Here is a 25,000-nt window from a genome sequence, read left to right as displayed (position 1 = left end):
ATAATGATAATCAATGTAGTTAAACCTATGATTAATATCATCATTCTTCTTTTTTTTTTATTGAGGCAATTTCTGAAGAATCAATGATGCAGACAGAACACCCTTACAAACTCCAAATTACCTGAACAAAGTCTCAGCTTTTACTTGACATTTTACTGGAGAAATTGTAGTGATAACAAAGCAATAAAAGTACGACTACTAATGGCACGGTATTTTTAACCATTATTCCAATTGAACGGTTAAACCATTACAGCCCACTCCTGTGTGTTAGAAGAAAGATTTAGTCATCCACCCCAAACTGCCCACTGACTAATGTTCCCTCTCCTCATCTGGCAGACAGTAGAAACAACAGACTTTCTCTTCTTTGGTTTAGAATGTGAGTTATCCTTTTTTCACCACATCAGTCTTTTCAACCTGTCTTGGAGAAAATATGAGCTTTTGTGTCTTTTAGTTGAACATTACTTGCAATGGTACAATAACTGTGGAAATGATTGAGCAATTAAGTAACACATTCTGTCTAAGTTTTACATTGATGCTGCCTATTGGTTTTCCCCATGAGCTATGATGCAATGTTTCACAATCAAATTAAAGCACTATATTGTGTGTTTGGTGCTTGTGTGGGTCTTTGTTTCTGTCACGCTGATGATGCATGGGAGTAGTTGTGACATTGAGTTTACCCACAATTTTGTGGTGCCCAGGGGACCATGAACTGTCACCTACCAAGGAAATTGACTCCTTTGCACGCATGCACAGGCATATACAAACACACACGGTGTACACACAAGTATGTGTGTATGTATCTATATTATATATATATATATATATATATATATATATATATATATATATATATAGCAAGACAGAGGGTTCTTACATGTACAATGAGAAAGACACAAAGACCAATTTGGACAAGCAGATATACAAAGATAAATACACGTGCAGACAGATGGATTCACGTGTATGCAGCATGAAGACAGACACACAAACCACCAGCCCATCCATCCATTTTGTATAGTGAGTTGACAGATGTAAATGTGCCCAGAGGACAGCAAGACTAAATGAAGATGTATTAGACCTGTGTGTGTGTGTGTGTGTGCGTGTGTGTGTGTGTGTGTGTGTGTGTGTGTGTGTGTGTGTGTGTGTGTGTGTGTGTGTGTGTGTGTGTGTGTGTGTGTGTGTGTGTGTGTGTGTGTGTGTGTGTGTGTGTGTGTGTGTGTGTGTGTGTGTGTGTGTGTGAAAGAGAGAGAGAGAGAGAAAGGTGCAATAAGCAACAGGGACAGCCATGATTAATGTCTATTTAAACCTTCCAGCAATCAACACTTATGGTCTATCAACACTTCAACTGTATTTTATTTTATTTTATTTTATTCTTTTCTATTCTAGCATTCAAACATGTTTGGTATTTGTAGCAGGTATTAGTATTGCACACATTGTTCTATTGTTTAGTTCTGTAAGGTTTTGTTTTATACTTTTGCCATGTCCCCGTCTCTGATCCAGACTTATTATGATCTTTATTATTGACTTGATTGTTGCTGCACTCTCTGACATGGTAAGATAGCCAGTCACTTTATCTACTTCACACGCGTGATACATGTAAAATAAAAGCACTCTCATGGGTAGATGTAATCAGACACACATAAACTAACATGCTGGCTGGTCCCGCTTTATTTTTGCACACACCATTCAGGGATATTTTCTCCATAAAAAGAATAGATTTTCTTTGCACCTGCAGGAGCACATATTTCATGCTCCTGTTCTTTGCCTGTATTTGACTGTACATGCATGTGTTTGTCCTCATGCATGTGAGTATTGATGAGGCAAGTGATGTTGATTGTTGTGTTTTTTTGTCCCCTCTGACACAACACAGCCTCAGGGCAAGGCCACTCTTACTATGTAAACTCTACTTAGGTCAGGGTTGTCTTAGTAATGATGACAGGAAGGAAAAGGATGGAACAGGATGGGTTAATAGTGCTTCTTTGGAGAGGACGGAAGAGAATGATGAGGAACAGTGAGGGAGAGACTGATGGGAGACTGGGAATGGATGTGGTTTTTAGAGATTTTTAGGTTTTTCTAGCTGAATGAGATGCTGCAGCCTTTCTATTCATTCGGACTGCCTGTCATTGTGAGGTGTGGTGACCTTCAGGAGTTATTGTGAAGGGTTCATTGAGCTCTATAAAAAGTTTAAATAGAAAACCGAGCAGAAAGACAGATGGACATTTTGCTTGCTGACTTTGTATTTTCTTTTTGTTGCAGTCATTTCTTTAAAGCACGTAATACTATTTCATTTCAGTAATGCATCGCTCGGAGAGTATCACAATTAAACTGCTGCTTCACTGGTTACTTTCATATCGACGAGATAGTTCAGATCTTAAATACAGTATGAGTTCAAGTATAAAGCTAATTTTTGCTTGCTTGACCATTATTTATAGCAATGCAAATGTTATGTTACATTAAAGGTGAACATTTTAGAATGCTGCAAGTTGAATATATGTTATTAATCATTACTAAAGAATATGCAGAAGAGAACAGCTTCATCATTTAGTTTGAAAGCTAAAATATGTCGTTGACGTGATTCAAAGAAAACGGGAAACAGACCAGTGAAGGCATCAGGAAACATGAACCAAAGTAAAGCCATTAGCCATGACTGATGTTATGGCAATTTAAAAATACAGAGCAAGATCAAAATTTGGCTTTGGTCCTTTAGAATACAGACGGTGCCTCTGATGTCTCACAGATTAAAGTCTTGGGACTCCAGATTATCATTTTGAAAGCCAGTTGCATTTATTTACAAATCTATGCTGAACTGTCCCAGATCAAACAATTTACACGTGATTACTGCTTTAGAGCAGATGTCCCTTTTAAGAGCAAATAACTCTGGATGTGTTCAGCGTTGTGTTATACAGAGGTTGACGGATGTTTCTTCTGTTTGTCCCCTGCAGCACTCTGTAGCCTCAGGCTAGGCCACTGTTTCCATGGCAACTACCGGCCAGGAGTGCAGCCCCCAAAATTGTTGTAGTGTCATTATTGTTTCACATGATGTCAAAAAGACAACGCTTTGCAAAAACATCGTTGCTTCAAACATTTAGGAACAAACACGTGCCACGATTATGTTGTTGGGCACACTGGGCATCAGGTCTGATGATTTAATGACAAATGTGGGATTATTAAAAACAAAACTGAGATTTGAAAACATTGCAATTTTGCTTATTAATTATGTTTTTAGTGTAATTTTTTATAAGTAGGATAAAAAACAACAACAACTCACCACTAAAAACAAGTGTAAAAACAAACAGAACAAATGAGGTTCAAAACAATCATACTTTGTGCGTTAAATATGATTTGTTTCTGGTTTCTTTATTTATCAAATACTGTCCACAAAAATTATGAAAAGGTTGGCCTTTTTTCTTCAATTTAATCAGGACTACTGTATTACTTTAAGTCAGCTGTCCTGCCCTGCCCTGCCCTGCCCTGTCCTGTCCTGTCCTGTCCTGTCCTGTCCTGTCCTGTCCTGTCCTGTCCTGTCCTGTCCTGTCCTGTCCTGTCCTGTCCTGTCCTGTCCTGTCCTGTCCTGTTGTATAACAGTGGTAATAACCACAGCCTAACACTAAAACATGAAAGTGGACATCCGTAGGGACATTTTTTTGCCAGCTTGTGGCACCTTACTGCTGACCTTCTGCTGGGGACCTTAAACAATATTTGAAAATGTAATCTTTCTTTGAATCTTTATCAATATTATAAGGCTCATTCACTTCTGATTTCTTTGCCATATGAGTATCTCAAGAATAAGATCACCCCATGTATTCAGTGAGAGTCAATCATCTCATCAAGGCTCGCTCACTCTCATGCCTTGTTCTCTCTTTTGAGCTAAAAAAAAAAATACTTAGACCAGCATTGACTGAACTTCAAAACCTTGAGAAAACTTATAGGTTTTCAATAGTGATAATCTACATCAGAACAGCTTTTAATTTCTTTAAATTCTGTGGACTTTTAAGGGTAAGTCTTAGTTTTAAGACAAAACACAAAGTGACCTCCCCTGTGCCTGCAAATGTGGGCTAATAATAACTCTATCTCTTGCCCGTCATTAATTGTACAGTATAAAATGTTCCTGCAAAAAAACATTTGTTGTTTCAAAAGGGCAAAACATTTGAAGTCTCAAGAGCATAACAATGCAGGTGAACTGCAGGCATTGACACAGCTTCCAGACCCCAATTGACTTGAATAGAGGGGGTGATGAGAGGCCACAATAATTAAAATGGAGCACTTAAAGTTGTGTCAGTCCTGCACAGGAATAGGCTTTGTTACTGAAGAGGAACGACAGAACAAGAAACAATGGAACTGAGGTGACGGTGCCCTTCTCAACACAGCAAAGGAGGACTGAAGTGTGAGAGCAAAAAGGTCTCAAGCATGAATCCCTGAAGCTTCAATTTAACAAGTTCTGTTTTGAAGTAATGGTTCTCTTTGCTACAATATTGTTATTGCCCGCAGATAATCCTCTCTGCTTCAGGTCTGAAAAGGTTGGGTATCATTATTTGATAACCAACTGCTCCTTGTGTCCCAGCAGAATGGCACACAGTCACTAGAGCTCTGGGTTGATGAGTCTGTACTGTAGCAAAATAATATAACACAGTAATGACATACTCTGACATGCAGGAGTAAACAGTTCCAATGAGAGAAGCCTTTCATAACAGCAGTTCCTGTGTCAACACTAGCTTAAGCATCCTTAAAGGTATGATAAACAATAACATGTTACATTCAAAAAGACGATTTTCATAGCCAAGGTTTTAAGGCACAGCTGGGAGGATCGCTTCTCTATTTGCAAATGATGGTTCTGTTGACTTCATCAGAACATGACCTTCAGCTTGTGCTGGGGTGGTTTGCAGCCGAGCGTGAAGTGTCTGTGATGAGAGTCAGCACCTCCAAGTCTGAGACTGTGGCTCTCTGCTGGAAAACAAAGGATTGCTCCCTCTGAGTTGGGACAGAGTGCTCAGTGTTAGGGAGTTCAAGTATTTTGGCATCTTGTTCCCAATTGAGGGTAGGATGGAGCAGGAGACTGACAGGCAGATTGATGTGGTGTCAGCAGTGAAGCAGGCGTTGTACTGGACCGTTTTGGTGAGGAGGAAGCTGAGCCAGAAGGCAAACCTTTCAATTTACCAGTAGATCTGTGTTCCAACCCTCTGCAGGGTGGCCAGGCTCATCCTTAAATGTAGGGAAAGGACCTCCAAGGATGCTCCTTTGCGTGTAAATGAGACAGTTGAGGTGGTTTGGGCATCTAATTAGGATGCCTCTTGGGCGCCTTCCATTGGGGGTTTTCCACACACATCCAACTGGTAGGAGATCCCGGGCTAGACCCAGGAGACGCTGGGTATAGCACATCTGGCCTGGGAATGCCTTGGGATCCTTCAGGAGGGGCTGGAAAGTGTAAATAAATGGATGCATTTTTCATTCTTGAATCAACATATTTGTTTATTGTAAAATTATTATCTGAAGTGATGAACCCTAAAAAAATATTCATGAAAAAAAATTGTAAAAATGACCTGCTAACACAGCAGATGGGCAAAGTTACCAACTAGTTGGTAAACATGGTGGAGCATTTAGAGTAAGATTTAAAAAAAAAAAAAAAAATTTAAAAACACCTCAATTTGACTGCTAGTAATTCTCAATGCCAGCTGCTTGTGTGAATCTGTAATTGCTGACAACCTTATAAGGTGATGATTTTAAGCTTTGTCTGTCTCCCACAAGCACTCAAAAATAGTTTACTGCTGCTCTAAAATAATCCCATGGCAATAGTACTGTATCAGGATGGTTTTATATTCAAAATAAACATATGCTAAATAAAAATACCTTATATTTGTTTTAATTACATGGTTGCATATTGTAAAAGAGTGGGCACAAACAGAGCGATCCGTTTTAGGTCTAAAATTGTAAGTGGTGGCTGTGGTACAGTATTCCCGTGCTTCTGCTCCATGTCTGTGCAAAAAACTGGTGATTATTGTGACTGCTGGTCCTTATGGTCCTGGCCATCACAGCATGGGGGATGTTGTATATTACCAACCAATATTTCCTGGTTTCATACTCCTGCTGAAAAGGGTGAGGAGAGCTGGTGTTTAACAGAGTGTAGCTGCTACAGTGATTACTCTGTTTAGCAGATGATTGATGAGAAACACTGCTGGAAATGTCACTTGCCCTGCTAATATATTTCCACCAAGGGAACACAGGAAAGGCAGTGTTAATACATTTTAATACATTTACACCAAGGGAGCAGAATAGAAATGTTACTTTTAAGGGGCTGAATTTTTTTCCCCACCTAAATGTGGTTTAGGATTCAGCTAAGGGCTGCAGACTGCAGTGCTGTATGTAGATACAACATGTTTTGCTGTTGCAGTGCTATTATCCTTACACACCCAACTTCTAATCCACTGGTGTTGTTTCGCCCTGATTCATTAGGCTGTGGTTTATTCTATGGTAGTCTCTCGTTGTAGAACAAAGTGAAGTCTGTACTCTGATTGCCCTCCTTCACTGGTGATCGTTGGGAATTAATGCTGGAAACATCGCTGGTTGGCACACTTAAAAGGAAAATCCAACATCCAGAACTGTCGAGCAGAATTCAGAAATGTTGTTCTCATTATCTTGGACAGTGCAGTCACTATTTGAGATAATAAACAGCGCTCTGTCCCAAAGCAATAAATGCAGCAATGAAAGCTCTGATCTGTAATATCATTGGGATGTACAGTGCAGCATGCTGCATTGAATAAAAAACAAATCAAGCAAACCATGCAGTGTTTATTTGACTTCATTGCAGTAGGTTTCTCTTGGTTTTAAGTGCCATTGTGTAGGCTATGCCAGAAAGCTTGATCATTGCTGGAGCCAAAGTAGTATTGATTTCTCTAGCCAACAGCTGGCTTATACTTTAAGTACTCCTGGGAACATCAGTGGAGCTGTGAATAATTTACATATCGGTGCGTGAACATAACAGTATAACATAAATTTCTAATGTTCATTGCAAGGAGTATGACGAACAAATGCTAGTTTTTTTTCTTGATTGAACCATTGTCTGTCTCCAAGTGAAAGAAATCAAGAATATCCTTCACAATATGCTATAGTTCAAGTTGTTATATTCAAATTAATTGTCCAAAAAACCAGTCCAAAATCCAAAGATGTTAAATTTGCTGTAAAATATGACAAAGAAAAGCTGCAAATCCTCAAAAGTGACAAACTTGAGCTGGGAAAAGCTTTGAATTTCTGCTTGATAATTGAGTTGATTAACTGACTAATCATTGCAGCTCAAAAGCTTTACATTAGAACATGCTGGTTTATGCAGTGTTTAATGTTGCATAATGAAATCATACGGATGTTCTGAATGCAGTTTACAGTAGGAGTACCACAATACCCATTCGCAACCTATTTGAACCTAGAAATTACAGTACCTCTATATCACCTTTGAAAAGCTATTCTTAAGAGCATTACCCTGAAACGATCGCCTCTCTAACACATATGTCAAAAACAAAATGGAGAATGACCATTGGTTGGAGCAAAGGTGTGCTCAGAAGGTGAAATGCCCCTTTAATGTCTCTGTTTAATGAGTTAGCACAGCCTGAAATGTCACATTAGCTGTTGACATATTAAAGCTGGGAGTGCTCAGTGGGTGGTGAGGGGCCTCCGATCAGCTATGGCCCTTGGCCACAATTGTTCAGGAGCCCCATTACAGTTTGTTTGGTTAGAGTTATTATGTACAATGTGTCAGTGAAGCTGTTAATACATTTACACCATGGGAGCACTAGCGGTGCTGGGGAGTCCATTTAGCTCAGGGGCTTTGGCATCTTTCCAACAGCAACAACTCTACATCAAGAATCACAGATTAAAGGAGTATGGCGTTTGCTGTTTGTTAATACATGTACACCATGGGAGCTTCAGTAGAGGTGTTAATGGATTATGGATTGCACCCATTGAGAGATGCTTTCAATGTGAACTCAGGGTCCCAGCAGAGATGCGGATACGAGGGGATTTGTTCAGACTCTAAATGGCGGACAGGTGAAATAATGTTGTCCATGCCTTTTACTAACAATTACACAAAGATGATGGGTGTGAAAACACGGTCATGAAAGGAGCCAATCTCCCCCTATGAAGAAAAGTTTTTTTTTTTTTTTTTTTTTTATGGAAAATGACGTACCTACTGAACTGTATACCTTTTGTCTGTACAGTTACATTTACTTACGCGGATTCAGGACTAAAACTAACCTGAATTTTGAGTCAAACGGAAAAGAATCCTTTTATTTTTTTAAAGTTACCGAGTCTACCAAAGTTTTAATCTCTCTGAAAGTTGAATTTTACCAGACAGATTTCAAATGTTAACATCTGTCCAAATCCCTGTTTGGCAATATGTGTACACGGTATTGACATTTGTTCTGGTTCCGCTTGATTTGAACTTTACACCCCCTGGAAACCAAACAATATTTTTTTGATTTTTGCCAGGTACGAGGAACTAGATTTGACAAAACATCTGTTCCAACTTTAGCTTGTGGCAAGTTACATGCTGTGGATACAGATATATTTCACTCTAGTTGTTTTCTTACTGTCAGGGAAGTAGGGGTTATTTCCACTCTCATACACGTTAAGACACTGACAGCTCACAAACAGCATCAAATACGTAGTATTTAGATCCCTTGGCATAGTTGCATGCAGTTTATTTTTTGCATATTTCAGTATCTGTACTGTATGTTTCTTCACATTGAAAGCTGGTTGCTATTTGAATTCAGCTGGTTTTAGTGACTGCCATTTTAATGCAAGAAATCATACATAATTGTTACCCTTGGCCTGGTAATTGTTACTAATTTGGATTTTATATATATATATATATATATATATATATATATTATTATTATGTATATGGATGTGAATAATGGTGTTTCATTAGTGCACTGCATTTACAACACTGGGAGAAAGCAACAGGTTATGGCAGTTTACTTTTATCCAGTAGTAACTGCTTTAATGCATCCATAACAACAGAGTCGAGGAGCTGTTTGCTTTGCGTTTTTAGGGGACGTAAGCTAATATATGTCAGTGTAAATATACTGCACACAGTGCCGGGGTAGTGCAGAGGATCTTGTGTATGATGTTTAACTTCTTCTCAGCAGCGGCTGTTTAGTGCCATAACTCTCATTTTAAGTTTTCGGTGTAGATACAGTTCCAACAGGCCACGGCTTAATTTAGTGCTTCAGAGTATAAAGAGTTTGGATTGTGCACAACAAGAAATTGTCGATCTCTTTCTTTTTGGGCAAACTTTCTCCAAAGCTTTGTGTTGATACACATGGAATGAAGGGTTATCACTTAATTAGTGTCCTGCTAGAATCAGCATATTGAGGCTGTTTGGCAGCAATAGAGAAACTCATGGATCATGTTTTTTTTTTTTATTTAGTCAGAGGGGGAGGAAGAAATTAAAAAGGATCAAACATAAAATAGGATCCAATTGTGTATGTGCAAGGATTCTGCAAGACAGTGATAATAATGTATTAATATTTTAACAAAAGCCTTTATCAACACCTCTCTCTTCCTGTTTTCCCTCACTTCCTCACTCCTTCTGGCTCTCATTGTTTACTTCCGTCATCCTTCATTTGCTCTTTCCTTTTAAACACAACTTATCCTTCCCCTCTTTAACATGTTATCTTCCTGCCTCTTTCCATTCCTCTCTCCCCCGTCACCCTCTCTGCATGTTACTGTCATTTCTTAGCCTGGCTCTCATCTCCTGTCTCCCATCACCTCTTATCCCTACTAAAATGTTGCCCTGGCCTAGAGTTGCCATAGCAACACACTGACCTGCCCTCAGGCTGTGAAGGGCTGGAAGGGACAAACACAACAGAGGAGCATCATCAGTCATTTTCAGCAGAGAAACACACATTCACACAGTTGTGTTTCCATCACTTCAGAGGACATTAGAACATCTTACATTCATTAGGCTGGAGAATCACCCCGAGCCTGAGCCTTTCCCCCAAGTCTTAAACTCAGTCTTCAGCCTACAATTCAATGCTGTACATCACTTTCTTCCCCACAATCTGACAGTGTTAACAGATTTATGTCCCCACAACATAACTAATACAAGTACACACACATATACAGGAATGCCCAGAAACACAGACACACACACACACACACACACACACACACACACACACACACACACACACACACACACACACACACACACACACACACACACACACACACACACACACACACACACACACTAGGTTTAGGACACAAACAGACACACACATGCATATAGGTAGCATGTTTCTCCTCTGATGATGTCTGGTGCAAATAGATCAAATTCTTCCTCACTACCACGCAGACCGCACAGATGGAGATCCAATTCTGCAGTCATGTTCATGGCTGAGAAGTTAGTGAGGGGTGATGTTCTTGTGGATGTATCAGCACCATCAAATTAAGCACATGGCTGGCTACAGCCTCCTCAGGAGAACAGTTGTATGTGGATAAATAAATATGGATCAATATATTTAGGTGTCTTGGATAAATGATTGGAAATGACCTGCAATACTCGGTGTAGGATAACAGCCTAACAACCTGATTTTCAATGCAAAAGTTTTACATCTAAGAGAGCACACATTTTCACGGATGTGACATATTTGTGTTGTGTACTTCTGTGTTTGGACATTTAGTTCCCACAAAATCTGCTTTAATGAGATGATGAGGAGGCTGCATTGTCCTCAGTGCTCTTCACGAGTGTACAGCCGACAACACAATGCTTACTTGAGCTCATCTGATTAGTTTTTTCTGTTCTGTTTGGTCCATAATTATGAATCACTCTTTATGTAAAATAACCCCAAATGACCTTAACTCACAGATGGTTGGAATAATTTCAATTGTAAACAAGAGAGTCATTCAATATTGAGTATTCAACGTGATTATGTTACTGAATACAACTGCAAACGGCTAATTTGAACCATCCCAAGCCTGAGGTTAGAGCTAAACAAGGTTGTAAACTACTGATTAAAAACAATACAAACACATCACAGCATTGTGCACACAGCTCACATTGCTGTCTGTTTTTTCATTATTAGGTTGCAATAACCTAAAAATATCCTGATGATATGAATTTGAATTTGTTGTGATAATAACCCACTTGCTGTCTTTCAGCACTGGAAACTGTCTATATTATGATTTTTTTTTTTTTAAACAGCCTCATACATTGAATGTATGCAGAATGAATACCATCATGCACTCGCCACATGATGCTATTCATTATACGATGTTAAATGTGTGTAGTTTTCAGTGAAATTTACCTCTTAAAGCAATGGTAAATTCCCATAGCATGCCTAAAAGTTCTCTCAATAATGAAAATTTGGGGACAGTTTGGTGACCCAACTGTGACTCAACATTCTGGAAAATATGCTCATTCTCTATTTTTGCAGAGTCAAATGTTAAGATCAATAAACGTTTCCATAGGCTGTAAAGTTTGTGAAGCCCCCAGAAGAAAATGTTTGATTTGTTATACTGGCGAGCACACAATAGCTGGATAGCACTGGAGCTAATCCAGCAAACATGACATGACGTTGGATGACTGAGAAAAGAGCAAAAAAACAACAACCAGACAACAACATTTTAATGGATTTTCTTCAAGCTGTAGCAAAAAAGCCTCTGTAAAGTGTGAGATTATCTGGATAGTAGCAATACTTGTGAACACTTTATCCTTCTAAAATACCCACTAATTCCTTCCAATGTTTTCCTCAGACATCAGTCTAAATGAGCAAACCCATTGTGCAACAGGCATTTTTTTTTTTTTTTTTTTTTTTTTTAAACGTGCCAGCTTGGCAGAGACACCACTGTACGGTCATGTAAGTGTGACTAATGACTTGGCTCGGACACATGATTCCTTTCAGTCTCTCTTCTTTCTGTTGCTCTTTTCCCTTCTTTTCCCGTCCTTGAGTCAGTGCTTCAGTTTCGGCATTAGATTTGGTTGTGCGCCTCACCTTATTAAAACAAAGCAGGCACCATGTTTGCACAGAGGACAGCATGGTCAGCTGAGTGTGAGTAACTTGCCTCTGATGCATGACTTCATACAATCCAAATAATGAGTCAATTAGAGTAAATTATACATGTTTAGGGCCCACTTCAATTAGTTCACCTCTGTTTTCCTGTCTGACTGGAGTGTCTGTCTCTCCTCTTTCCTGTCGCCTCCTCCTCCCCTCCATTTTCGCCTTCCTCCATCATTCTGTCTCTAATCATTCTGCTACTGCTGTCGCTTCATCCTCCTTTCTTTTCTCTCCTCTTCCTATCTCTTTTTGTCTTCCTCTCACCCCTACCCCTCCCTTTCTCCCTGTCCTACTTCTCAGGGTCTCATGGTGAAGCTTTGTCAAATTAACCATGCTCGCGTTTAATTGGAACAGCGTACACAAACACACAGATTGACTTACTGAATACCCCCTTACATGTAGACACACTGCGCTGTGCAACCCCATAGACACACACACACACACACACACACACACACACACACACACACACACACACACACACACACACACACACACACACACACACACACACACACACACACACACACACACACACACACACACACACACAAACATTTGGACACACATTACATACCCAGCAAGTTAACATGCTCCAGTTATACAAATACACATAACACACGGCGTGCACCAGGGTTAGATTCTGTGGAGTTCGGCCAGGTTGTTCTGCAGCTGCTGTGTTGCTGCCCCTTCTGTGGAGCTAAGGCATGTTGGCTACAGTCATAGTTGATTTTGGCCTAGTTATACCATGAGCTGCCTGTAGCTGCTCCCTGTCATCTAAGAACGGGCAACAACAGATGCACATTGGAGGCAAACTGCTTGCCAGAAGTCTAAATACCAGACAGTCACTTTAACATATTTTCAGGTTTATACCAAGGTTAGGGAGATTTAGAAAACCAAACATGCCATACATATCTTTTGCATTTTGCCTTGCTGATACTTTTAGTCGGTATTTGGTGTATTCTCACTGTAGGAATTATATAAAAGTAGCTCTATCTGATGGATATCAAAGATTAATCCAAGAGGCTACAAGATGATTAACTGCCTAAAATTAATGCAAGTGAAGAACTTGTTTTTTCTTTGCTTTATCTTGTGGAATACTGGGTAGTTTTACCTTATCAAGAAAGTAAGAATTATTTAATGACTCTCTTACTAATAGATGCATGATTGGCCTGTTTTAAGAGGTCTCAAGCCAAAATGGTTGGTAGGTCAATGTCCTACATCATATATTGGCCCAAATACAGCTATGACTATACAAGTTTTCTGCGGTTTTCTCGCTTTTCTTTGATTGGTTGATCGAGCAACTTGGTTGTTTCTGGGCAAATGGTTTGTTTTTGTTATTCTTATTATAGATCTAATATAATTAACAACAATTTTCTCTGTTTTTTTTCTCTGTGTTCCAGTCCTGCCAAGCCATACATGTGGCACCCCCGGCCTCATTCCAAATGGAGTCATTCATGGCTCGCGGTACAACATGGGGGATAAGATCCGGTACAGCTGTGAATCAGGTTTTGTACTAGAAGGACACAGCATCCTCACATGCATTGTTTCACCTGGCAGTGGAGCACAGTGGGACTTCCCATCTCCATTTTGTAGAGGTAAGATGAATAAATATATTTTCATTTTAGTTTAATTGATTTGAGCTGTATTTTATACAAATGCTAAATGGCACTAAAATAAACATCAGGAAAAAAATTATAATAATAATATTGCTAAGGTCATGAGAATTGAAAGAACTTAACACGAGATCATGAGCCGTAAGATGGAAAGCCCTGGTGTATTGATTATTTTTAACGCGCAGACAGGTCTGACTCAAATTACCCATCAAACTACTGCATGCACCAGATGGAGCTCAAAGTTCTTGAGCAAAGCCCTTCCAATGGTTCATTGATCTACAGACAAGAACAGATTTGTCCACGTTTCCACCATTAGAGCCAGTACAGTCTGTAAAAATACAGACAAAGTACTAACGACATTTTTTTATACTGAAGTGATTCATGTTAAATACTCAATTCAGTATCAATTTAGTTGGAAAGAGTTGTTGAGTTTTCCTTAACCTGTACCTTTATCAGAAAAGAATATACAAATATTTTGCTAAACCCATTTTGAAAAAGATTAATTTTTTTATTTTTTTTAATCAAAGCCATCCCCAGAAAGTAAGCACCGAAATCAGTGTATAATGTTTTTGGAAAAATAGTTATGTACATTGAAGGCTTCTTTTCCTTCTCCTTCTCATTTGCCGTCCTTTTCCCTCTGTTTCTAATCAGCGGAGGGAGCTTGTGGCGGTACGTTACGGGGCACCGCAGGTTCAATAACCAGCCCTGGATATCCTGCAGAGTATGACAACAACCTGGACTGTACATGGTCCATCCTTGCTGAACCAGGGGACACTATAGCTCTTGTCTTCAATGACTTCTTATTAGAGGACAAATATGACTTTCTAGAAATCAGCGGGACAGAAGCACCAAGCATATGGTAAGACACATCTCACACACGGACTCCAATGTTGAGTAAAAAAGTAGTGTTTGTTGGAAGACACAGGAGTCTTTGTGAAAATCAGCAGGACTGAGGCACCATGTGCTGAGTGATATATGAATACATAATGAGCGCAGGTACACACACACACACACACACACACACACACACACACACACACACACACACACACACACACACACACACACACACACACACACACACACACACACACACAACAGGTTCTCAAATCTAAAGAATGAGCAAGAATATACCACATACACAAAACAAAGTGAACATCCTCCACTTTTTTTGTGAATTACAGACACAAGATGCTCCTTTCCAAGAATTAATAGGTCCCATTGTTTTGTCAGCTTGTTCACGTTAAGGAAAACAGTTGTCATTTTCACTGCAATTTTCTCTTACATGCATAATTTTAAGAGGGACATTTAATATTGAAAGAGGAGTAATGCTATTGTTGGGGAGGGCAGATAGAACTGCTGATTGATTGCTGCACAGTCCTGTTGATTCTCCCAATTTATTCAAATCCCACAGGGAAACTGATGAATTGTTGCGTTTTCACTCCCATTTTCTGTGGTCATGTTTGAAATTTGGCACTTTGTTGTGCCAGAACACACTCTGCTTTTTAAATTTAGAGTGCTGTTGGAGTTCACGTTAGTTTGTTCAGAATATCACACATTTCCAATGAAGCCTTATATGTGTTTTTGCAGTGGTGAAGGCAGCCCAATGGTTAAGCATGCAGGATTGTCACTATTTCAAGTTACTGCTGGGAAAATCTAGAGAGAGGAAAGTGAAAAAGTCGTTTGGCCTCCCTCAGTAATAACAAAGATAACGGAGATGCTTGTCGCCGAGGTTTGCTCAGAAATCGACATTAGTAGACTGGGAAGACGACTGCAGGCTTTCACTATGTGTCATATATTTGGGAAGCAGCATGTAGCTGAAACAGAAAATACATATTCAGAAACCTTTACTTGATAAATTACACAAAATTTAGGAAATTTAAAAAATGCCGTCATTTCATGCTTTTCTACACTACACTTTGTTACACCACATTTTGCATCTACTGGTTAAGGAGGAGCAATTATTTTAACTGAAAGGAATTTGACATTAGTCTCTTTTATGAGAGCACCAATTAAATATTTTTCTAAACATCTGTGATCGTTTTTTTGCTGTCACGTGAAAAGTTTATTATTCAAATTCAGAGAATAATTTGCATCATGGTCTATGTGATCCTTTGTTGGAAAAGATATGTTATGACTTAAACTCTTCAGCCTAATTTATCACTGCTGAATTATCCCAAAGGATTTTTAGATCTTTAAAAGGTGACATTAAGTTTGCAATTCAAAAACAAAAATGTGTATGTAACCAGCTATGTTTGTATGTAGTGGACATATTTGAGACAATGTTGTGTAACTACAGTAACACAAATTTGCAATATTAATTTTTATTAATATTCTCCAACTGATAATTCGAATTTCTAAAATGCATTTATACATCAGTCCCTGTTTTCATGTTCTGGTGACTGCAATTGATGTCTTCCATGTGTAGAAAATGGTTCATGATTGTGGTGCAACCTGCAAAGAAATAGAATGAATAGGTCAACAGATAAATAAGTGGAGTGAAGGAGGCACAGAAAATAGCACTAGATGGAAACAAAAGGAATGGAGAATAATTGCGCGTTTAGTCCTGTCACCAGCCGAGCGGTACACATCAACCATTGGCATTCACATGATACGATTTGGGTGTATTTGTGTGTCTGTGGGTGTGTGTCTGTGTCAGGTCTTAAGTGGCCCTCTGACAGGGTGAGCTGTTGATCGTTTCTCTAGGCTCTGACAGATTACACACACTCAAGTAGGCACACACATACACACAAAGCCTGACTCTGACAGTATAACATTCAAGGACCACTGTCAACCCACCCTCTGCAATGCAGGGGGAAGAAAGGGAGTGTACTACAGGGTATACCCAATGTGTTTTCACATGGGAAATGGGGACTGCAACAACTGTAACCTTTTCACATGACCATTCTGCAACATCTTGAAGTATTTTGCTATTTAGCCTACTTAATAAAAAAGCAGTTTAACAGTTATGCACCATAGAAGAAGGTAATTTGACAGTTATTTTGATGATCAACCACAGTAGCCAGTAATATTATGCTCCACAACCAAAATAGTTTGTACTACAAAGGCATAAAATCTGTTGAAATGTATTGCTACACATACATAAATGGAAATGAAAATACATTTTTAATGTTATTATATAGGTTACAGTGCCAATGCAGAAACAAAACAAAGAGAGATAGGAATATACAACAAAGCTCCCAACCTGAAATCAAAGCAGGGGATGATGCAGTTATATCTCTTAAATGTTTTATATTTAAATCCACCAATGGACGCCTAAAAATATATATTGTAAAACTAAAATTGAATGGGCTTCTACGATGTAGAATCTAATGCAATCCTAAATACTTTTCTCCTGAGGTGGGATTACACGATGACTGACATTTTCACTGAGGCATGTGGGCAGGTCATTGTGAAAATGACTGACACCTGACAGGACCACTGTGACGGGTTCTTCCTGTTTACGGAGAGCTTTTTCTGATTGGCTGTCCCAAAAGCAATTTCCTGTTTCATGTTCCTGTCTGCTAGCTGGCAGGATGAATGTCAGGTTGACTAGCTGTCACTAATACGCACATACCCACAAACACTACTTGACACACACACACACACATACACACACACACACACACACGCACATGCACAGACATACACATATATTATATATATATATATATATATATATATATACATATATATATATATATATATATATATATATATATACACACACACATATGTCGGGACTTTTTTTTAGACAACTTTTTTTCAGTTTCTCAGACTAGAGGAATGGCCGCAACATTTCATGCCATTTCTTTTATTTTTTTTTCTTGAAAAAGAAATTTCATTTTTGCAGACATATTTTTAATATATGTTTTTGGACCACTAAACTGTCATAACATTTTGTACAACCTTACTCTAATTCAAAAAATTGCATCCTGGATAGTATAATGAGTGTTCCCAGTTTTCAAGCAACTAAACTGCTAGACTAAAATGTTTTGAAAACTGCCTGCTGAGTGAGGTCAGACTGTCAAAAGAGTGCCCTAGGCTGCGCAGAGGATGCGAGGGGGAATGAAGGCAGCCAACTAAGGGACAAAATAAGTGACAGAGACAGGGTCAGGAAGACAGAGAGACTTCATAAGACCTGCAGGTATTTGGTTGCTGGTGCCTACTGTAGTCTACTGGTTTTATCATGCTGTGTGGCTTACAGCATGTGCTTCTTTTTATTTCTATATTTAGCAAGTGAAATGTCAACAGTTCACATAGATATATATGTACGCAGTTGAGAAGGTCATCAGTTTCTCTCAGTGTCTGCATATGCTCATCTTTTACAGGAATCAATATGAGAATCCTGATTTATCTTGGAAAAATAATAATTTAGACAGTGAACACAAATTTAGAAGTACTTTTTCAGGTAAAGCAGCTGCTTTCTCCAAGCAGGAGTGGTTGTCTTGTGGAGGAGACATTGATTTTGTATTTGTATATTTCATGCATTTATTCATTTCAAAGCATAATACAAATTTGACGTTTTTGACTGTATAATTAAACTATAACAACCGTACCCAGGGAATTGAGTCCAATGCAGGGAAAACACAAGAGAGCAGATAAAGTCTTGTGTGGCAAACAAAACAGGCATGTAGCAGGCAAAATATTAAAATCAGGTCGAGGCAGGAAAGGTTCAAACATGGGGAAGTGACACTGGGAGCAAAGAAAGCTAAACTAAAGAGAGCAAAGTGTACAAAGGCAACCTGGCAACTGTGAAGTGGAGAGGCTTAATCAAGTGTACACAACTAACTGATTGGATAACAAGGCACAGGTGAGGACAGAAACTAAAACAAAGACAGCCAATAAAATATACAACAATCCTAAGGGTGAATTACTACAAAATGAAAAACAAACAGATCCCAAATGAGATGTCACAGAAACAAAAGGGTTCACCAACGATACAAATTTCACAATTAAGCCTTTCTACTGAATACTGCATTGTAAAAGATCAAATATGTGCAGGATATTCAATCAATGAATCAATCAACCAATATTTATAATTAGTTACAAGGGCACTCGCAGAGTTCAGGTCTACGCCAAAAAGTTTAATGCAGACACTTGCCATTTTTATGTGAGTAAGAGTAGTTTTGGAAGAGTAGGAAGGCATTGTTTACAGTTGTACCTGTTCCTATTCTCCCCCATGAAACCACTGTCCCCGAGTTCTCCATGACTGCTCGCTGTATTATGTTTGAGCGAGTACATGTGTATCCCGGGGGATTTCTGGTACCTTTGAATGTGAATTGTGCTATGGAGTTCTTGTATTTCTAGAATGATCTGTGTTTGTTACTATTGAAATTTACTCCCATCTTCTGGATTTTAAGATGCATGGAATTGAGTCGGCCAAATGCACAATCTCGCAATTTTAATGAAAGTGAAAATTAAGTGGTGGATCCAAATGAATGACTTCCTCCTTGACCCATGCTTCACCCTTCCATCAAGTTTCACAAAAAAACATCACTTTTCCACCATCCTGTTGACAAACAATGAAACGGTCAAAGAAACTGCAAAGGTAATCTCCTTCGTTGAGGTAATAACAGATATGTTTAAAGATACATCAAAAAACACACAACCCATTTTTTAGGCTCTCAATGGAATATAGGCTGTTATCTGTAATATGCAGCTGTTGTCTTCACATCTGAGCAGAAATGTGGGTATTTAGAGTAGGTCTTCCTAGCTCTTAAGCATCTCTCCTGCTTTCTACGACCTAACCGCCACCCTTCACCCCTTTCTCCTTCCTTTATCTCTCTCTCTCTCTCTCACCACTTTTTCTAATGTTTTCTGCACTCTCAACACTCCCTCTGGCTATCCCTTCTTCTCTCTCTTCCCCTGCCCCCTTTCTGCCCCCTCTCCTCTATTTCAGTCTCTCAAAGTAAAGGCAAACTTCAATGCTTAAAGGCCAACAGTGTTAATACTATCAATTTTCTTCAACTGAATGAATTCTTACTCTGCCCAAGTGCCTTACTGTATATCCAAGTAACATGGCCAACAACGGTTATTCACATTTTGTTCCTTATTGGCCACTTTATTCACATTGATTTTAACACCATAGCCAATGCTGAAAACTCAAAAATATACTATAATGTAGCATCATTGTGATGTTCAAGGATTTCTAATCAGCAGTGTTTTATTACATTGATTTAAAGAGGCTGATGGAGTCTCAGTTTTTTTGACAATTAACAAACCCCTTTCATCCTGTCTGTTTAGCCTAAGTGTGATTTATTCCCACTAAATGTATAACAGCATTACTCCACATAAAGTGATAAAACTATTAGCCACAAATCAGCTTTCTGTTGTTAATCTGAGACACTTGCAAGAGTTCATGTGCCTGTTTGGGTTTCTCTACATATAGCTAACATATGTTGTTATGTGATTCTAAGCCACACAGGATTTAAAAGTAATAACAAACCTATTGTGAACAGCATAGTACAACAGATAATTTTAATTCAAAGCACCTTTAAAGGTTAAAAAGTAACTTATGCAAATACTAATTTATTCAATCATCGTAAGGATGAATCCTAATTACTATGATGAACCTCTGACTTTTCCTCGTCTTGGCATGTAATGTACTCTGTAAATTTGCACCACACATGCTGTATTATATTCACTTTCCTCTGATTGTTTCTATTAGCTCCTACTCTCTCTCTCTCTCTCTCTCTCTCTCTCTCTCTCTCAAACACACACACACACACACACACACACACACACACACACACACACACACACACACACACACACACACACACACACACACACACACACACACACACACACACACACACACACACACACACACACACACACACACACAGGTACGCAGTGGCACAATCTCATTCATTTTTAATTACTTTATTGGTTGCAATAGAAACAGTAGAACAAAAGTAATTTCCATTCAATCATCCATTTTCTAGTTGCTTATCCAGGTAATTTTCTAGTCATTTAAACAGGACAAAATTAATTAATTCAGTGGCCACTGACTAACAATGGCAACTCATAATGTCAATTTTTGTGACAACCTCTAACACCTTCGTCTTCAATAGTCACAGTCAAAGCCAGGTGGAAGATGTAGCTCCTGTGGCTTGTCCTGATTCTCCCACAGAGCCCTTCTCGAGACTTTTGTGGGTTGTATTTGCGGGGAGTAACAAACAACCTATGTGATCGTATGGGTTGATGGACTTGTTGCCCCTCTCACTAGACTGGCAAGTCATCCTTACCATTTTCCAGAACTGCCTTAACTTGCTTCTCTTAATCATCACCATTGTCCTGCTGTTCATCAGACTTACCAGCTAGTCTTAAAAGTCCTAAGATTCTTGAACTCCTCTCCACGAGTCATCGGCTCATCTCCATGGCACAAGCAGTCAATTATAGTCTCCATCATGACATCCTCAGTGGTGTTGACTCTTATCCAAAACAAATCACACTTCTTCAGGAGAATCAGAGATGACTGTCTGACAGACCCATAAGGACAACATCGTCTGCAAACAACAGAAATGACATGGCCATGTCCTTGCTAATTTGCTTTCTGTTTTCAATACAAACAGGAGAGAAGGCAATGCGCCTCTAATCGAATACATTGGGGAATACAGCCATAAGTGTCTCACAAAACCCGTAAACACAGGATTAGCGAAGCGAATCGCTGCGGAAGTAACATTAAATGGTTACAATGAAGATTCATTTTTCGGAAAACCAAGACAGAGCCCACATTGCTCCTCCTACTGTTCAACAATCAGATCGAATTTCTTTTCTGGCATCTTGACTTTGGTAGAGTATCACAGGAAGGTTTAGGCGTGTGATTCCTTGATCCTTTGAACACACCTTCCTGGCTCTGCACTTATCTGTAAATTAAAATAGCATCACAACTGGACTGCAACATCTCTGGATGAACCTTGTCCATCTTCGCTGCCTCTCCATGACGGATTCTGTGACATCTGCCAAAGAAATAGGCTCAGACTTTTCCACCCTCTTTCTTACCCAAATTTCATCTTTCTTCCTATTTGCTCTCCCCTCATGTTCCTCTGTTACATCTCATTTCACGCCTCCCTTTCAATCCTGTGCTTCCTGACCCTCTCCTGCCAGCTTCCTGTTTCACTCCCCCCTGTTTGCTGCTCCCCTGCTCCCCTCTCTGTAACCGCCAGTCCTCTCTGACTCTCATCTCCACATTGAAACACCTCTCTTGTCCTGTTAGTACATTTACATTTTAAATTATGTTTACTGGCTGCGTGATTGTCCGCGCGCGTGTGTTTCTGTGTGAATGCGTGGGTGTGTTATGAGATTAAAAGTAGCGGTGTACCCGGGTTTTGCACTACGCACTTGGAATAAACAGCTATCTGTTGTGTATAATGTGCTTTAATTTTTCTGACTTGTATCCAATCATTTAGTTTTTGCAGTGCTTATTTGTCATTTTGCAGATGCTCGCATCCACAGGGACTAGCAATAAGTGCAACAGTGGAATAAAGTTATAAATCATGTTTTGCCAGCAATTCATGCAGCCAACCGCGAGCGTAGGGGCCAAAACAACAGTGTCCCTATGGTAGAAAGTTATGTCTGTGTCTTTGTGCTCATGTATCACCAAAACGCAAGTGGTCTAATAATAGAGAAGTGCTCTAGTAGGCACACACATCTCCCTCTCCTGCTTTTGGTTTCTTTGTTCCCATCGCCTCTCTGTTTTGTGTCCTGGCCTCTCTTCTTCTGTTGTCTACTTCTCTCAGGTCTGTCAAACTTCTCTCCTTTTGTCGTTTCTCCTCTCCTCTCCTCTCCTCTCCTCTCCTCTCCTCTCCTCTCCTCTCCTCTCCTCTCCTCTCCTCTCCTCTCCTCTCCTCTCCTCTCCTCTCCTCTCCTCTCCTCTCCTCTCCTCTCCTCTGCTTTCATCTCCTCTCTTTTTATAGTTGTGCAACCTCTACTTTCTGTCTTTTCTTTGAAACTTTGCTCTTTGTTTTCATCCTCATGAGTTTTAAGTGATTTTTTTTCTCTCTCTCCTTTGTCCTTCCTTCTCTGTCTCTCCTCACTTTTTTTCCATAACTCTGCTCCTTCCAGCTTCACTTTCTTTCTCGTTCATCTCTATTCTTTGCAATCTGGTATTTGTAATGCTCAACCTCATTTAGGCTTATCTCCTTGTCTCTTCTTTTATCACTTTTGACCTCACCTCCTCAGCTAGTCTAACCTCTCTCTTCCTGTTCACGTAAGTGAATTTCCTGCACTCACCTCTTGTCCTGGGACCTTCATCCATCAGCCCATATTTTTCTCTGCATGGTTTTATGTGGGTTTTTCTTTCCTCTTTGCTTTTGTCTATCTCTTCCTCTATTTTCCTCTTCATTCCTCTTGGCAACCTCTCCATCTCCATAGCTACCTAACTTCTGTGGTGCAGCCTCCGGTTCATTTTCACCAAATGTACATGTCTTTAATCACTCTCTCCTCTCTTCTCTTTTAATTTGCTCCTTCTTTGTTTGTATGCTTCTTTTCAGCTCAATCTCATCCCTCTTTTTTCTTCCTCTCTGACCTCTTGTCTCTCCCTCACTACAGTGACAGGCAGCTGCCCAGAGGACATGAATAATGGAAGAGATGCACCATATCTTGCACTTTTTAGGTTTATCTTTTCATATTGCCTAACCTTTTTGTTCTTTCCAAATAATTACTTTATCTATTTAATTTAGTTTAACATAGTCTCAAATTAATATGTTAACATACATTTTTGTAATATCTATATTAATTGTTAGCATTCAACCTCTGGCCCCAGTAGTTTATTGTAAATTATTTGGTAATTATTAGAAAACTATCACAGTTAGGATCAGAATCTCATAATTACAACTGTTAACCTTGAATAGCTAATTTGGCATGTTTAAGTTTCCAAAATACAAACAAATATTGACTATATTAATTGATATGTGCTACATTTGCAGCACAGTGTACCTCACTGTATGCATGTACTTAACAGGAATGCAACTGTTCAAAGCTTGCCAGAGAATCTTCTGGTCTTTGAGATTTCCTCAAAACCAAAGTAGTACATGTGAAAGTTGTCAGTACAGCCAGTGGTACACATCAGAGAGAAATGGCACACTTTATTATTTTCAAAATATAAACAAATATAAAATAAGGCTCATGTTGCTGCACAGTGTAAGTCACTGTATCCATGACAACATTATACTGAATGTTCTGTTGTAAATTTTTTTTATCTGTTCACACAAGTGAAGCTGTGACATATTTCAAAACACTTTGTTGAAAAAAGTCCACTTATATTTATGTTCAAGCTCATATTTATTACATTCAATTTGCTATCACCATCACCCCAGTGTATTTGCCTCAACTTAGAAACTGGAACACACAAAGTCAGTAACTTCTTGGTCACTAAAATCAGACAGTTTGAATATCAAAATCTAACTTAGTCCCTGGCCCTTTTTTTCATATTCTATTTCTGACTGGAGCATAAAATCCACAGGATGAAAAACAAACTGTTTTAGATTTTTTATTTTTTTGGAATTCATAGATGGATAATAAAATAACTAATCATTTTTTAATTTTCTGATTTTGGATTCTGATATGAAATGAGCAGATGATACATCGATTTATCTGGATTCTCAGGAATTTGTAGTACTAGTAATGTGTTGAGCACATAATTTACATACGCTGCTACTCCTGCCAAGATTTGAACATTTCCGTCGCACCACGTACTGCTGTGCAGTCCCTCCAGGATTTTGCAGATTTTTTTGGGTGATTGTTGCAATAAAAATGCTTAATTTTGTGGTGCATTTTCTCAAAAATTGCAATGTAATTTGTGAAGTTTTAATTATTATTTTTTTTACTTTAATATAGAATGCAAATGCTAATGTTAGATGCAGTTTACTTAATATAAATTCAACAAAGACTGTATGCACAACAATAAAGTATATAGTTTATAAAACTAATTTAATATACAGTATTCCTCATTCTAACAAGAAGGCAACATTTTTCTCACTTCTGTTTTTTCCGCTTGTTCAGGTGTTCTCCAGTGCACGGCGTTTGTTTTGCTGATAACAGGAAAAGGAAAAAGAGCCTTTCTGATTCTAAATGAGGACTAGTTTTTGTGAATAATTTTTGTGCAATTTGTGTTGCTTTGTTTGTGCCTGTAGGAAAATAAATCAGATTCGATTGCATATGCAGGTCACATGCAGCGTCAGGTGCAAAACCCTGGTTGTGTCCGAAATTACCCCCTTCAGTATTTGCTGCAATATATAGTCCACTATATTACCTGTCTGCTATTTTAGTTGAGTCTAGAAATGTGGGCAGTATATAGTGCCCTCAGAATTGTCCATAGCTTTTGCTCTGCTT

General features: G+C 38.9%; 1 protein-coding gene across 1 annotated transcript in view; it reads left to right on the top strand.

Moving 5' to 3' along the window:
* The window catches only part of csmd1a (CUB and Sushi multiple domains 1a), a 389,222-nt gene that overhangs the window by 185,866 nt on the left and 178,356 nt on the right, over positions 1 to 25,000 (top strand). Inside the window, exons 4-5 of the mRNA XM_069693686.1 lie at positions 13,448 to 13,642; positions 14,312 to 14,519. Coding sequence (XP_069549787.1) covers positions 13,448 to 13,642; positions 14,312 to 14,519 — 403 coding nt within the window. The remainder of the gene's footprint in view (positions 1 to 13,447; positions 13,643 to 14,311; positions 14,520 to 25,000) is intronic.

This window comes from Brachyistius frenatus, unplaced genomic scaffold (genome assembly GCF_029030835.1).
Source record: "Brachyistius frenatus isolate BFR_SWC_R1_liver_20210118 unplaced genomic scaffold, ASM2903083v1 Contig_15, whole genome shotgun sequence".
Classification (NCBI taxonomy): domain Eukaryota; kingdom Metazoa; phylum Chordata; class Actinopteri; family Embiotocidae; genus Brachyistius; species Brachyistius frenatus.
This window is presented reverse-complemented; position numbering and strand designations above follow the sequence as displayed.